Source organism: Triturus cristatus, chromosome 12 (assembly GCF_964204655.1).
Source record: "Triturus cristatus chromosome 12, aTriCri1.1, whole genome shotgun sequence".
Classification (NCBI taxonomy): Eukaryota; Metazoa; Chordata; class Amphibia; order Caudata; family Salamandridae; genus Triturus; species Triturus cristatus.
This window is the reverse complement of record NC_140595.1, coordinates 80513282-80530061: the sequence shown is the minus strand read 5'-3', so window position 1 is coordinate 80530061 and position 16780 is coordinate 80513282. Positions and strand designations below refer to the sequence as shown.

The 16780-nt window shown below is 49.6% G+C and overlaps 1 protein-coding gene across 9 annotated transcripts in view; it reads right to left on the bottom strand.

Moving 5' to 3' along the window:
• Positions 1–16780, bottom strand: part of POGZ (pogo transposable element derived with ZNF domain) — a 411414-nt gene that overhangs the window by 23538 nt on the left and 371096 nt on the right. For 7 of the 9 annotated variants that reach the window (XM_085639417.1, XM_085639422.1, XM_085639421.1 and 4 more), the window contains exon 19: positions 12956–13117. In XM_085639417.1, the coding sequence (XP_085495543.1) occupies positions 12956–13117 (162 nt within the window). The remainder of the gene's footprint in view (positions 1–12955; positions 13118–16780) is intronic. The other 2 variants (XM_085639420.1, XM_085639423.1) reach the window with 1 other exon arrangement.

Sequence of the window (16780 nt, the reverse complement as noted above, 5' to 3'; positions counted from 1 at the left end):
CAAGCCTGTCTCCTTGCGGCAATGGACGACCCCATAATCCTCGCCACCGAGTCCGTCGTATCCAGCCCAGACTGGATCACCTGTCTGGCAGCTGCCTGAGTGTCCGCCACAACCTCTAAGAAGGACGACTTATCCCCCTCAGGTAACTTAGGGGCCAAAGCTTTTATAGAGTCCATCAGGGCATGAACATAACGCCCCAGCAAGCATGTGGCATTTGATGACTTCAACGCCATACTTCCTGAGGAGAATGTCTTTTTGGCCGCCTGATCAACTTTCTTTGACTCCCTATCAGCAGGAGATTGGGGAAATGCACCCGAAGCATGTTTAGAACATGAAGCCTGCACCACTAGGCTCTCCGGAGAAGGATGCGTGGATAAAAAATCCGGGTCTCCTGGCGCAACCCTGTACCTCCTTGCCACCTGTCTGCAAACCGCCGGTGCTGATAGAGGCTTCTTCCACACCTCCAACACTGGTTCCAAGAGAGCCTCATTGAAAGGTAACAAAGGCTCCGAAGCCGACGTCGGAGAGTGCAACACCTCTGTAAGTAGGTTGGACTTGTACTCCACAGAGGGCAGCTGCAGATCTAACAACTCAGCGGCCTTCTTGATCACAACGTGGTAAGGCGCCAATTCCTGTGGTGGAGAAGACCTTGCAGAAGCATGCTCCCACTCCGGGGTGGTATCCAAACCACTTGCTACCTCTATTCCTCCAAACTCATCCGAAGAAGAGTCGACTTCACCTTCTTCCACCTCAGCCCGATACCTTTCTTCTTCAAAAACCCTTTGGGCCTCCCGCCTCGATCGGATCCGGGGAACTGGCGTCGTCGACGCCGTACACGGCGTCGGTGGAGCCAAAGGCACCGGCGTCGGAGGCGCCACAGGTGGAGTCGGCGCCGCCGGATGCGGCGCCGATGGAGTCGGCCTCGGCGTCGAAGAAGGCTCCGAAGATTGACGGTCCATCCGAGGTCGAGCCGGATTCCCAACCGGCGCCGGAAACTGCCAAGAAGGCGCCATCGGCATAAAGGGCAGAAAAGGAGCCTGAGCGTATTGCTGCGGCACTCCCAGTGAAAACGCCATCGGACCCACGGGACCTGTTGGTGCTCCGGATGGGAAAGATGCCTTCTGAAAAATGCCATACATGGCATTCAGAAATCCCGAAGGATCCGTACCTGGAGCCGGGAATTGGGGATAAGGAACCGCCCCTGTATCCTCCTGTGGAGTCACCGGCGTCGGCTCCTCAGAATCATCCACCGGAGCCGCGGAGTCACCAGGCACCGGAACAGACTCTTCCTGCTCCTGCTCATCCAAATGCACATCAGATTCCACCCGACCCGGAGTCGAAGCCTTGGACGGCGCCGGTGATGGCGTCGGGGAACGAGCTGGAGTCCGCTTCGGCGAGGGAGACTTCGGAGACTTATCAGAAGAAGGCGAAGGAGACAAGGCCTTGCTCTGACGTCGACGGGGCGAAGCCGACCTCGACCTCTTAGACTTCGAGGACCGACGCCGAGAAGAATGCTTCCTCTTCTTGTGGTGCTTCTTCGACTTCGACGACCTCGAGGTCGAAGACTCTCGCCTGGACTTCTCCTTTTTTCTCCCTCTCTTCTCCTCACCGATCTTCTTCATGAAGAGTTTGGTCTTCCTCTCCTTCAGCGCTTTAGGATTCATGCTCCTACAGCACCCGCACTCATCCACGTCATGATCAGAGGAAAGACACCACAAACAGTTCTGATGCGGATCCGTCATGGACATCAGGCCTCCGCACTCCCTACAGGGCTTAAAGCCCGACTTCCTCGTCGAAGACATACCGATTTTAACAAAAATACACCACTAGACTACAAAGTATCTAGAGAGCACTGGGAAAAAAACGTTGCGCGTCGACGGCGCGGAAAAAAGGGAACTGACGTCATCACGCCGACGTGGGCTTCTTATGGCTCCGATGACGTCGTACGGAGTCGCGTGCGGAGCCGATGCATTGTGACGTCGCCCACGTCGACGTGGAATGCTGGGGAAGAAAAGTTCCGTGGAATGCTGGCGCAGGGGATATTCACAAGGTGAGGAATCCACTGGCAGATGTATCCATCAGAAAGGGATGACCGTAACCCTGGAAATCAGTTTGCAGAATGGGGAGGATGGGTTGGGCGGAAAGGAACCTATCACTACTAATGTTTCTTACAGATACATCATTGCCGAAGGTGAGTAACTTGTTCATCTGAAAGAGACACGTAGTGATAGATTCCTTACCTTAGAATAGATACCCCAGCAATACCAACCCCGGTGGTGGGTCTGCAAACCAAGATCACACCAGAAAGTACTGGAGAACAGAACGGCCAAAGAAGCCGTCTCTCCGGACTTGGCTGTCAAGGCAATAATGCTTAGTAAAAGTGTGCAGCGAGGCCCATGTGGCTGCCTGACAGATGTCTTGCAGGGGGACACCACGTCCCAATGCAGTAGTAGCTGCTGTCGCCCTGGTAGAATGGGTGCGCAGCCCCACCGGAGGTTCCTTTTTAGCCAGAGAATAACAGGCTTTTATACACAAGACGACCCAGTGGGAGATAGTCCTCTTGTGTACAGCCTGGCCTTTCTTGGCACCTACGTAGCCAACAAAGAGCTGGTCATCCACCCGGAACTGTTGTGTGCGGCTCAGGTCAAATGAGAGCGCACGTTTTGGGTCCAGACGGTGGAGCCTCTCTTCCTCTCTGGAAGGGTGCGAGGCGGAAAGAAAGTGGACAAGGTGATAGTTTGCCTGATGTGGAAGGCAGTAACAACCTTTGGCAAGAAGGAAGCACTAGTGAGGAGCACAACCTTGTCCGGATGAACAGACAGAAAAGGAGGTTTACAGGAAAGAGCCTGGAGCTCACTCACGCGCCTAGCGGAGGTGATGGCAACCAGGAAAGCAGTCTTTAAAGTCAGTAAACAAAGAGGACAGTTGTGAAGCGGCTCAAAAGGAGCGCACATCAAATAAGTAAGAACCAGATTCAAGTCCCACTGCGGCATCACAAACTGAATAGGAGGGAAAAGGAGAGTAATGCCTTTGAGAAATCTACTTACGACAGTGGACTTGAAAAGAGGGCTGATCAGGGAGCCTGAGAAAGGCCGAAATTGCTGAATGGTAGCCCTTAATAGTGCCCAGTGCAGAGCCCTGCCGAGCCAAAAAAAGAAGGAACAAAATGACTTCTGAAAGAGGGGCAGAAAGGGGATCTACAGTCTTTGCTGTGCACCATGCCACAAATTTGTTCCACCTGCAGGCGTATACCGATTTAGAGGAGGGACGCCTGGCTGCCAGAATGATATCACAGACTTCAGGAGGCAAGTCAAATGGATTTGATTGTCGCCGCTCAATCTCCACGCAAGGAGGTGGAGGCTGGACAGGTTCGGGCGGAGGACCGTCCCCTGCTGCTGCGACAGAAGATCCTCCCAAAGAGGCAGTTGGATCGGGGGATCCACGCTCATACTGAGTAGCTCCCGATAAACTCTTTGAACCCAGTCCGGGGCACAAGAATAACTTGGGCCCGGTCGCGCCTGATCTTCAACACTCTGGGTAGAAGTGGTATAGGCGGAAAGGCGTACAACAGACCGCAACTAAACTCGTGACGAATAGCGTCGGCAAGCGAGTGCCGCCTTGGAAATTTCAACGTGCAGAACTGCTGACATTGCGCGATCTCTTCGGTGGCGAATAGATCTAACCAAGGCTCTCCCCACTGTTGAAAGAGACCATGCGCCACCTCCGAGTGAAGACACCATTCGTGATCCATCATGCACCTGCGGCTGAGTTCGTCCTCCCTGGCGTTCAAAGAACCTGCCAAAGTGTTGAACCACCAAGGAAATGCCTTGACGTTCCAGCCATGTCCAGAGACGCTGAGCCTCCTGACATAGGGTGCAGGACCCCACCCTGCCTTGCTTGTTGCAGTACCACATGGCGGTGGTGTTGTCTGTGAACACCTGCACTACTCTCCCCTTGACAAAGGGAAGGAATGCTTTCAGTGCAAGTAGGATTGCCCAAAGCTCCAGAAGGTTGATATGGAGCTTGGACTCCGCCGGAGACCAGAGGCCTCTGATCTCCGCCTATCCCATGTGGCCGCCCCATCCCAGGAGGGACGCATCCGTCACCACTGTGTGCTCCGGTTGGGGAATGGAGAGGGATCTGGCGCTGACCCAATGCTGCTTCATGAGCCACCACTGCAACTGTTGTGCAGTGCCCTCCGATATCTGGACGTACTCGGACAGGACACCTTGATGCTGCGCCCACTGGAACTTCAGGTGCCACAGCAGAGCCCGCATATGCCATCAGGCATGATTGGTCAGCAGGATGCAGGAGGCCATGAGGCCCAGCAGCCTAAAGGTCATCCTGACCGAAACCCAGGACAAGGGCCGAAAAATCAGAATCATAGCCCGAATGTCCCGGACTCGCTGTTCGGGAGGATAACCCCAAAAAACTGCGCCGTGTTCAGAACCGCTCCGATAAAGAGGAGCTTCTGAAAGGGAATCAGGTGCGACTTCAGCACATTGATGGAGAACCCCATCAAATGCAGGATGTCGGTCGTAGTCTGGAGGTGGGAGAAGACTGCCTGGGGCGATCCCGCCTTTAGCAACCAGTCGCCGAGATAGGGGGAAGACTGAAACCCCCAATCTGCGCAGATGAGCTGTGACCACCGCCATCACTTTCGTGAACACCCGAGGGGTGCTGGTAAGGCCAAAAGGGAACACGGTGAACTGAAAGTGCTCGTGGCCTATGGTGAACCGCAGGTAACGCCGGTGGGCCGGCAGGACGGGGATATGAAAATAAGAGTCCTGCAAGTCCAACGCTACCATCCAGTCTTGCGGGTCTAGGGCAGATAAGACCTGAGCAAGTGTGAGCATCTTGAACTTCTCCTTCCGGAGGAAGCGATTGACGTTCCAAAGGTCTAAGATGGGCCTGCGTCCTTTGTCCTTCTTTGGAACCAGGAAGTAATGAGAGTAACAACCACGACCTACTTCTGGTGTCGGAACATGCTCGATGGCCCCCTTGGCAAAGAGGGCCGCAACTTCCTGCTGGAGAAGTGCCAAGTGATCCCCCGACATACGGTGGTACTGAGGTGGCATAGCTGGAGGGGTGGTCTCGAAGGAGAGGGAGTAGCCCCTTCGGACAATCCGTAAAACCCACCTGTCCATAGTGATGGTGCGCCAGTGGGGGAGGTGATGGCGAATCCTGCCGCCCACTGGCGTTTGGTGGGCCTGAAACACCAGACAAGGAAGGTTTGGAGACAATGGTGGCAGGGGAGGTGGTGGACTGACCCGCCCACTGGACCCGTGACCCACCGTGGCAGGTCCCACGACCGCGGCTGCGCTGGCACTGTTGCTGCGCAGGCCTGTGGCTTTGAAACTAACGTGTTTGGGCGCCCCTTCCATGGCCACGAAAGGAGTGAAAAGCAGACGCCGAAGGAGTGCACGTGGCTGAGAGGCCCAAGGACTTGGCCTTAACCCGCGAGTCCTTAAAGCACTCCAACGCACTATCTGCCTTGTCGTCAAAAAGGCGAGTGCCATCAAAAGGCATGTCCATCACAGTGTTCTGGACATCCCCTGAAAAGTCAGTGGTCCTCAGCCAGGCGTGACGGCGTAGCGCCACTGTTGTAGAAATCGCTCTGCCCAGCGAGTCGGCGGTGTCAAGGCCACAACAAATCGTGAACTTGGCTGCATCTCTCCCCTCAGCAATAGCTTGGGAGAGCACCGTCCGGGCCTCCTCCGGACACTGAGGCAGCACCTGCGCCACCGTATCCCACACAGAGTGGGAATAACGTCCCAAGAGGCATGCAGTGTTCTTAGACCGCAACCCTGACCTGGCGGAAGAGAAAATCTTCTTCTTAAACTGCTCCAGTTTCTTGGATTCCCTAACCGGAGGTGCGGAAGGGAATGCACTCGGGGACGCAGAGGCTTGGACAACCAAGCACTCAGGGGTAGGGTGTTGGGAGAGGAAAATGGGTCTACCGGGGCCGGGCAATGGCGTCAGGCCACGTTTCTATCCACAGGAGCCCATGTTGGGCCTGGACCCGGTGCCCAAAAGAACGTCCGAAAGTGCATTATTAAAGGGCAGCAGCGGCTCTGCAGAGGAAGCCGCTGGCTGAAGCACTTCTGTCAGGAGGTTAGTCCTGATGGCCACTGTAGGGAGCTCGAGGTGGAGAGCCTCTGTTGCCCTACGCAACACCACTGAATAATTACCACCCTCCTCCGTAGCCACAGTAGGAGGAGACAGTGCGCCAGGTTCTGGTGAGAAATCCAGTTCACCGGCGTCCCCCAAATCCTCTGCCCAGCCCGGGTCGAACTGGCATTGGGCTGCGAGAGGGTCTTCAGACCCCTCCCAGTCCTCCCTGTCCTCCATAACCTGCTGGGCAGGTGGGAAAGATGGAGAAGGATGGAGATAGGGATAAATATTCCCCATTGGCGACGATCGACACCGGTTCGGCACCGTCTCCATGTCGGGGTGGAAGCCAGGTACGACATCGGCCGGGCGACGCCGGTGGAGGTCGTACGAGGTCAACCAACATCGGCTGGGATCCATGCATGGATCCATCGGGGTCTCGAGGCGCCAAGGCCGGAGCCGTCGATGACGTCGGGGCTGGAGCCGCCGATGAAGAAGGGCGAGGACCCCCAGTCGGACCCGCGGGGCCCGAAGGCGCGCCCGTGGGGACTGACAGGCCAAAGAGGCGGGCCATGGCTGACAGAAATTCCTGCAGCTGGGCCGGAGTCGCCGACTGAACCAGGAAGGGCGGGTAGGCCAAAGGCGACTGTGTAGGCTCCGCCGGAGCCGCGGGGGAGGCACCACCCGCACCCTGAACCATGTCGCGTGACAGGCTAGGGGAAGGTATAGAGCGACGTCGCTTCTTTGACTTCTTGTGCTTTGTCTTACCTGACCCAGAGTTCGAAGACTTTGTCGAACGATGGTGGCGGCTCCGTGACTGGTCTCTCGACCTCCCACGGGACCGGGACCTTGAATGGCACGGAACCGACTCCCGGGCCTCAAGCAACTTTCGGGACCGCTCCCGCAAAGTTTTCGGAGCCATGGCCTGGCATTCGGGGCACGACGCGGGGTTGTGGTTGCACCTCAGGCAGTAGAGACACTTGCGGTGCGGGTCCGTCACCGACATCATGCGGGGACAAACCTCGCAAGACTTGAAACTAGACATCCCTATACACCAGGAGTCAAAGACTCCAAAAAGACAGAGACAAATGTCCCAAAAACACTCAGTCAAAAATTGACTGGGGCTACCGCTCTCTCCAGATCTGCGCTTGCTGGTGCGGAAAAGAAAGAACATACATCAGCGCGCGAGGGCGGCGTCTAAGTAGCTGCCACAACGTCATCCCAACGACACGACGCCTACGACGGACGCGGAGCCGCACAACGCCACCTTCCGACACACAGGGGTACTGCTGACGAAAACTTTCCGGATCCAGTCTGATGCCTGAGGGCAATTCTAAGGTAAGGAATCGATCACTAATGTGTCTCTTTCAGATACAAATAATTACCGCTTGAACATCACCACATAAAGTGTTATGTTGCTTCCTTAATGCAGATATATTTTGAAATATTTGTACAGTTCATTTACAGGTATTTAAATGTTGTTGTGTGTTACAGCCTTTCCTTTTACATTTCTTTTACACCAGCAAAACTGTAAAATAGTTCACCTTACACAATGCTCTAACTGTATTTAAATTCAAAGAAAAGTAAACATAAGTTTCCCTGTTAAAAGAATAAGCAGCAATTTCTCAGAGTAAAGTGCCGTGCATCTGACCTTTGTCTATGAACGCATGAATGTCAAGATAAAAACAAATATTAAAGGCATCTTTATTGCTCTTTCACCTGCTGAACTCCAGCATGGTTATTCTGGGGGTGCTGCAGCACCCCCCGCACTCCTACTTCCAGCGTCTATGGCTTGGAGGCAGAGTTTCTTGGCTGCCTCTACTCTATCCTCTGCTGTTGCCTCTGAAACATCCTTTGAAAAAGGTTCTTTGAGGAGGTCTTTCCTGAAATGATGGCTATTGTTGAAGCTCAGGGCGTGTGTGGTGTTGCTGCTGTCTTGGCACTCCCACTTGCCTGCTGGAGCCAAAAAGTTCCATCTGGAGCTCCTTTTGTAGGCCTGATGGCTGGCAACACAGTAGACCGGGCAGATGCTTTTCGGTTCCTGCAGGTGCAGGGAAGCAGCGCCTCTGGTCCAAGTGAGATATTGCTGGCAAGACGAAGTTGTAGGTCGCTCCTCTGCAGCTTTGGGAGGGGATACAACTTTCTGGACAAGCCGTGTCTGTGCAACTGTCGAGGCTCCAGCAGCAAGGCAGGGTTTTGTACCAATGGTTATGAAGACCTCAGTTCTCATGTTGTGGGCTCTTCTTTGCCCTTTCTTCTTCAAGCAGACAAATCTGATTTTCTGGTGTCAGGGGGCCACCAAAATAATCAATTTAGGGGTTTTAAGGGAAGTGAGAGGTAGTAGCCAATGGGATACTTACCCATGGGGTTACTACACCCCCTAAATTACCACTTTCTAAGGGGAGTGAGCATCACCCTTTCCCAAAATTCCTACTTTAACCAGACTCAAGATGGTGGGATTCCTAACTTCGTGTTCACGTCAAGCTATTCACGCTAGCGGTGTGTCCAGCCAGGCAGTGCAACACACCTCCTGCATAGCTAATTTAACCACCTGTCCTGGTGCCAAATGGGTCCAGGGCAGGGGGTGGCATTTTTCCTGTCTGAGGAAGCATTGGGTCGCAGGAGAGGCCTTTGAAGCCTCCTGCCTTGATATGCAGTTCACCAGTCATGCTTAGATGAGGTGTTAACACCTCCTGCCAGAGCAAGCATTGTTTCTGTCCTCAGAGCGGGGCTCTCACCTCCCAGGGGGTCAGAACCTTGTCTGTAGTGGCAGGCTGACCTGGACAAGTCAACCAGCTCACCGGAAGATCCCTGCCCTCCAAGAATTCTTCAATCAATTAGTCATCTTGTTAGTCCACGGCTATCTGATATATTTAATCAGATAACTTTACAAGGAACATTTCCAACCAGGTGGAAACAAGCCTGTATCCTACCGCTACTAAAAAAAAAACAATTTAGAAATAACGGATCTGGCTAATTATCAACCTATTGCGAGGCTGCCGCTTCCGGCTAAAATTTTGGAACAGATTGTAAACATAGAACTCTCCAAACATATTTTAGAAAATAATTTCCTAGATCACAGTCAGTTTGGCTTTAGGTCATCCCACAGCACTGAGACAGCCCTGATAAAGACTACAGAGGAAATCCGAACCGCTCTGGATGGGGGAGGTTCGGCGGCTCTTATCCTCCTCGACCTGTCCGCGGCATTTGATACCGTGGACCACACCTTGCTGTTAAAACGTTTAAAGTGCATAGGTTTGGAAAGTAATGCTCTTATGCTTTTAACATCTTTTTTAACAGATAGAACTCAGACAGTGCAACTAGGCGATTTTAAATAAGCACCTTTTATCTTGCCTTGTGGGGTACCGCAGGGCTCTTCTTTGAGCCCAACGCTTTTTAATATTTATGTGTCCGAATTAGCACCTTTAATTAGAAGTTTTGATTTAATCCAGACCTCGTATGCCGACGACACCCAATTGGTGATCTCAACCATAGACAAGGATGTCAACTATTTTACCAAACTCCATGATTGTATGGTCTCCTTGAGTAAGTGGATGAGTAGGCATTGCTTGAAGTTAAACTTTAACAAAACCGAGGTGGTGCTGTTTGGAAAGCTTTCTCCTCTTTGCTCACCAGCCTGGTGGCCAAGTTCCTTGGGCCCCCTTCCTACTCCGGTGGCGAAAGCAAAAAATTTGGGGGTCATAATAGACGAGAAGCTTTCCTTTTAAGTCTCAGATTTCAAAGGTGGTGTCCTTGCGTAAAATCATTCCCTATATTCCTAGAAAGGCTAGGAAAACTGTTTTAACCACTTTGGTTTTATCCAAGTTGAACTATTGTAATGCCTTGTTAGGTCTCGCCTGAGCCAGCGCTTTAGCGCTGCTCTGGCGAGAGCTTTAGTAAATGGGGTTTTGGAAGTGCAAACTAGTCCTTTTCAGGCCTCCAAATACAGTGCATGTGCGCCGGGCGCGCGCACCATGTGTCAGCCTGCCTGATCACTTTTGCGGCCGCTTTGATGTTCTCAGTGAGCCGCGGGTCACTGAGAACATCAAAGCGGCCTCGAAAGTGATCACCATTTGCCACCCCCTCCCTTGGCAGCTCGGATTTGTAGCTTAGCACGCTTGTAATAAAGCGGGGGGGTTTTCGGCTCTTCATGGCCCAGCGTCACGGGTGGCTTGTTCAGGACTCGTGCCCTGGTTGGCCCATGACCCCCATTGCACTTCACGTTTTGTGTGTGCCAAAGGCAGAGTTGGCTAAGAATCCACACTTAGCTACAACTTCAGCATGTGCCACCGACATAGTTCTGCCCCGTGAGCGACGTCACTGAGCGCTGGCTTCCAAGGCTGCCGTGAATAATTGGTTCGGCATTCTGGAGAGTAGTTTTGTTTTGAAGGTTCGCATGTTGTCATCTAACTTCTGACATCTATCTACATCACTTAGTCAGTCAGAGTGAGTAATGATTATTAGCCTATTGACATTTCTCCGGGAGGTATTACATATCCACGGAGTATGGTTAGAATTGAGTGCATGGATATGCGCGTGCTCGAGCATGCGTGATCTGGACGGCCTACACCCATTCATACTTTGTACGTGCAAAGCGCCTGTCGTGTCACTGACCAGCTCTTCATGAAAAACAGCGTTGACATGATTGCTTGGGCAACCATTGTGTTCCATTTGTTCTGTGAGTCTCCGGGTGACGTAGCAAGCAGGCTTTTGGAAATTAAGCTTTTCAAATAGAGCTGTATTATTCTCCCATCCAGCAGATTTCCTGCGGCAGAACATTGACAGGTGGCAACCGGAACTCGATGAAACATTCAGAGGATGGGAAAGAGGGCTCGTGCCAACGGGGCTTCCTGCCACCAGATCCATGTGGCAAGCCTTGTGGGGAGGCTGCACATCACCATTGGGAACCACTGAGAATGGTTTACCGCAGTATTGGAACAGACACGATGTCGATCACGATTCAGATGTCTAAACCCCACATACCATCTTTCCTCAGTTTTGGTCTATAAAGTTGCGGAGTCCTCTGCAGCCTAATTCTGTCATGATTAGGGTTACCACCTGGCCGTTTATTACCGACATGACTGGTATTTTAATGTCCCTGCTAGTTCAAAAATAAGAACAAGCACTGGCATAGCCAATAGGTCTCCCCTTTGGGTCCTTATAAGTGTTTAGCCATGCAGTTGATGTTGTTGCACCAAGGATATTGTGCTGGATAACTGAACACTTATAAGGTCCCAAAAGCGAGACCTATTGGCTATGCCAATGCTTGTATATTAATTTGCAGTCCAACCAGCTCAGAAGACTACAATCAGTTCAGAATGCCGCTGCTAGATTGGTCCTGGATGTCCCGTCAGGGTCGGGATTCAATATGTGCATTGGCTTCCAGTTGGCCAGCGCGTGAAATTTAAGGCACTATGCATCGCACACAAGCCACTTCATGGAGATGGCCTAAAATTTCTCCATCACATTTTTAACTGGTACTCTCCCAGTAGGTCACTACGTTCAGCTGCCTTTTTAATGCTCACCCCCAGAGATAAAACGATGAAACGGGGGGGGGGGGGGGCATTTAGGAGCTTTAGACATGGTACCATTAGGATATGGAACACTCTCCCGCTCTCCCTTACGAAGACTACATCCCTGCTTGAATTCAGGAAACACCTTAATAAGAGGTGTTTGATACCAAATTTTTCAGTGAAGCGATTATGTAACTGGGGAACTCATTTTGACCAGTGCCCAGTACATACCTTTAGATGACCCAACCGCTCACTTGCAATATCTAGTAACAGAACCAGATAGACATCAAAGGGGCATATCTGCTTATGCAGGTATGTCCTCACTTAAAATATAATGCATCCTGCCTCAGGGCTCAAAGTCCTGCTGTAGGGGTGATTTACATATATTATATGCAGTGACTTTGGCATGAAACACAGTAGTGTGTCATGTCAGGTTTCCAATCATGGTTTGCACCATGTCACACAGCCTGCAAATGCAGTCTGTGTGGAATTTGTGTGTGGGTCCCTCAGGGCGGTGTGAGATATGCGGCAGACCATAGCCAATTGTAGCACAGTTAAACAACACCTTGTTTTGGGGAAGGAACACTGGCACGAAGGTCTGGTTAGCAGAGCTCAGTGCACTGTCAGTTGAAAATCAGCATCTAGTAGCTAAAAAGGGGGCACAGAGTGGGGGGGGGGGGGGGGGGGTAACAACTGCAACAAAGCCCAGTTTCCTACACATACAAATTGTTCTATATGCTTGTCTTTACTAGTATGTACTAAATGACTGCACCAATTCAGTTAGAAAGATGATCTCTACGTTTGTATCACACACATCATTATGCTTCCAACTGACTCATATAGTTCTCAGCTTCATTTTTTATTGCCTTACTGCAGAATAATTTTCTAGTCCACAAATTTGGTGCAGCCTTTTTCCAAGTGAGAAGACTTAGCAGTAATGTTCCCTTGTTTAAGGGGCTTTCAGGAGACTGAACCATTATGTTGCATTAGTATCAATGGCAGTCATCTTAAACTGCAAGAAATGTGGGAGGATTACATAACAACCTATTTCAGAGGAAGAGAAACCTTTTCAAATTGTTTGTACTGTATGAGATGAAGGAGTAATTAGGTGAATTTCCTTGTGCTAAACACATTCCCTAGGTTGTCAGTAAATATAGGAACTAGTAACGAAAGTGCTAACCATGGTATTAAACCTTTCTCCACCATTTTATGCCTTTTAGTTCACAAAGTGGGACCGACCAAACAAGCATGCATTGAAATCTATTCAACTGCTTTCCACATGAAGATGAGCAACAATATAAGTGTGATTTTATTAAAATTGCATATCTCACCGCTAATATTGGGTAAGAGAGTGACCAGTGTCTTCTTCACCCCATCACTACTCTGGACCTCACTGTTTGCCACCGAAGCAGTCATTACGTAGTGGTTTCCAAATGAACTATGGGAGACGAGGGGCATCGAAGCAGAAACGGGCTGTGTACTTACAGAAACTGCTGAAACAAAAGGAAAATCAGGTAAATTACAATATAACAAAAACGCTTCAAAATGTTTATGCGTTTTAAATACCTATTGTCTGCAATAATCATCATTTTGAGCGTGGACTAATTTTAATTCTCTTTCAACTTACAGCTCATAAGCTGGTACTTACCTTTCAAGTGACGGAGTAAGGAGCAGAGAGTTCTAAAGAGAAGAGCCCTGCACAGGGAAAGCTCAGTGAACACATCTGATTCTCAGAAAGGAGTGACTAGCACTGAAGACCGTGAAGAGAGTGAATTAGAGTGGAATGCACTCGTGAAAAGGTATCCAATTCAAGGAGTCTAGCCTGGGCAAAATATATCCTAAGCCTCACCAGCACCCCCAACTGCTGCATTTTGGACACATGTGAGTGGCCAGATTTGCTGGTAAAGGGGGGGGGGGGGGGGGGGGGGACTATTTCCTTAGTCCAGCTGTGAAGACAATCTAAGCATAAGCAATGTTACTCAATCATCTCATTAGAAAATACCTAGATATTTTCTGGCAGAAATGCTCTGAAATGACCTCTTAGAAACTCCTTAATTATCCTTGTTGACAGAAGATACAAAGTGTAGGGTGAACTCCAAAACCTTAAGAGAGTTGCCAGGTGAGCTTTGACAACAGGGAACGATTCAAGCATCCCTTATTCTCTGGTTCCAGTTTAATACCTTTATTTATTACAATACCAAGTGAAAAAATAGAATTGCATAAACCATACATGCATATCGGTTGAGTGTAGTAGGCTATTTATTATCATTGTTACTGGAGGGGAGGGACATCAACATGCATATTAACATGCACTTGAGGCATCAGCTATTAGGAATTATGGTCACTCCCCAAACTCAACAATGGTAATAAAGAGCATACAGAATATTATACTCTACGCATCTGTTTTGATACATGCTCTGCATACTCATATGATCTCCTGTTCGGCCTGGATATTTGCAACTTGCTTTTCTTCAGAAAAGTTAAAGTCACAAGACCTGCTGTGACTCCTCTCACTATCCACAATGCAACAGCACACAGATTCCACCTCAGATGGTTGCCCGCACAGCAGGCGAGTAGTTTCAGTGTAGTGTAGTCTCTCAGACAGTGTGCCGGACCCAGCTCAGCTCAACCTTGCGATCTGGCTCCTGAGATCCTAGAATTCGGATACCTTAACCTTCCCCCTGACTGTATGAACGTCATCAGAGAAGCTAGACGCCCTACCACTAGAGCCTGCTACGCTGCCAAGTGGAAAAGATTTGTTGTTTATTGCCATAACAACACAATCAATCCTCTGGACATGTCTATACAACATATCATATGCTATTTACTCCATCTACAAAGGTGTAACCTAGCATATACATCTATTCGGCTAGACCTTGCAGCAATTGCCGCTTACCTACAATACAGGCAGCACCGATCACTTTTCAGAGTGCCTGCCATTAAAGCCTTCATGGAAGGCCTAAAACGAATAATTCCCCCCTGTGTGGAACTTAAATATAGTTCTCACAAGGCTAATGGGACCGCCTTTCGAACCTTTGCATAAATGTGAACTGCAATTTCTCACATGGTTGACAGCTTTTCTTGTAGCCATCACTTCCCTTAGAAGGGTCAGTGAGATACAAGCACTTACCATACAAGAACCTTTTCTCCAAATGCACCAGAACAAGGTTGTTCTCCGTACCAACCCAAAATTCCTACCTAAAGTCATTTCCCCTTTTCATTTAAACCAATCGGTAGAATTACCGGTATTTTTCTCGCAACCTCAAACTGTTGCAGAAAGGGCTCTACACACGCTAGATGTCAAACGAGCCTTACTTTACTATATCCAAAGAACACAACCTTTCAAGAAAGACCAAACAACTTTTTGTCTCTTTCTCTCCACCACACAAAGGCAACCCCATCTCAAAATCAGGGATAGCTAGGTGGATTGTAAAATGCATTCAGGTTTTCTACCACAAAGCAAAACGAACGCTATCTGTTCCCCCTAAAGCCCACTCTATACGAAAGATAGGGGCTTCTATGGCTTTTCTAGGGAACATCCCATTAGATGATATCTGCAAAGCAGCTACATGGTCAACACCGCACACTTTCACTAAACATTACTGTGTAGATGTGCAAACCAAGCAACAAGCTAGTGTGGGCCAGGCTGTACTAAAAACACTATTTCAAACCACTGCAACAGATACCGGTGGTCGCCGCTAAGGTTGGGAACTGCTATATAGTCTATGCAAAAGTGTGTAATCTGCAGCTCATATGCCTCGAACGGAATATGCTACTTACCAGTATGCATCTGTTCTTAACATGTAGAGCTGCAGATCTACACACACCCACCCGCCTCCCCGGCTACCTGTATCTGTTCCAGTCTATCTTATTTAGATACAACGCTCCATCTTTCCCTGTTGGCGAAAAACAATCTGAGGATGGAGCCGAAGCCCATGCGCAATACGATCCAAGGGAGGAGTCACCGACTTCGTGACTTCCAAAGACTTTCCAAGAGGAAAAACAAACTGTAAACATCCGGGCCCAACACCAGATGGCGATCTATGCACAAGTGTGTAATCTGCAGCTCATATGCCTCGAACACAAGGTTTTAGAACAATTTTTAGCGCTTAATTTTTCTCTGTAAAATACGCAGCCCATGCCAGTTTGCAGAGGCCGTGATATTTTTTTTTGCGCTATTCTATACTGGCTTTTAGTTTTTTCTGTGTAGGACGTATGCCATAACCTTTTCAGGGCCTTGCACTGTTTTTCATATTTCAGTGCTTCACTAAACCAAGGGGCTGGCGGCAAAGATCAACCAGAGCGTTTGACAGCAGCAGGTAAGATTTGCTCCATTGCCTCTGCAAGTCAATTATAAACCAGATCAGAATCAGCATCCATCACTTGTTTTAAAACTTGTCATTTATGATGCAATAGATTATTCAATGCTGGAATATTCAGTTTCATCCAATTCCTTGATTTGAAGGGTTGGTTAGGGCATGATGTCAGAAAACTGGGCGGGATTCTAATGGTAAAATGCACAGCAAAGTGGTCAGACCACAGCAGTGGCAAGGGGGGGGGGGGCAGTTTTAAATTCCAAGACACTGGAAAAGACTTGATCCAGTAGATGGCCGCCAAATGATGTGGGACAAGTGTTGCACACATTTAGGCTGTGGGCACCAAGATCCGCTATGAGATTGGAGCCCAGCCTGCACTTAGGGTCTTCTAAATGAAGATTAAGGTCACCAAGTAGGGTGAAATTTGCCTATTTTAATAGAAGTGGAGCTAACAAATCTGGCAAAGAGGTACACCAATTACTAGCATAACCAGGGGGACGATATAGCAGGACTCCTGAAAACGTGAAATTCAGGTGTAAGGGAAAGCACAAAGCAAAGAGCTTCACGGTCAGGTACCGAAAAATCGTCAATTTTACATTGAAAGTTGTTTTAAAAATAATCGCAATCCCCCAACCTGTCCGATCATGCCGGTCTTTCCTAGCTATAACGTAATTAGGCGGGAGAGACATAATTACATCTGGTGAAGAGCCTTCGTGCAGCCATGTCTCAGTAAGAAGCAGAGCATCGGGCGGAGAATCCCATAGAAGATTAAATAGGTGTTTATGTTTCGGGAGGGATCGATAATTCAAACTAAGGAGACAAAATTCTCTAGTCAGACTA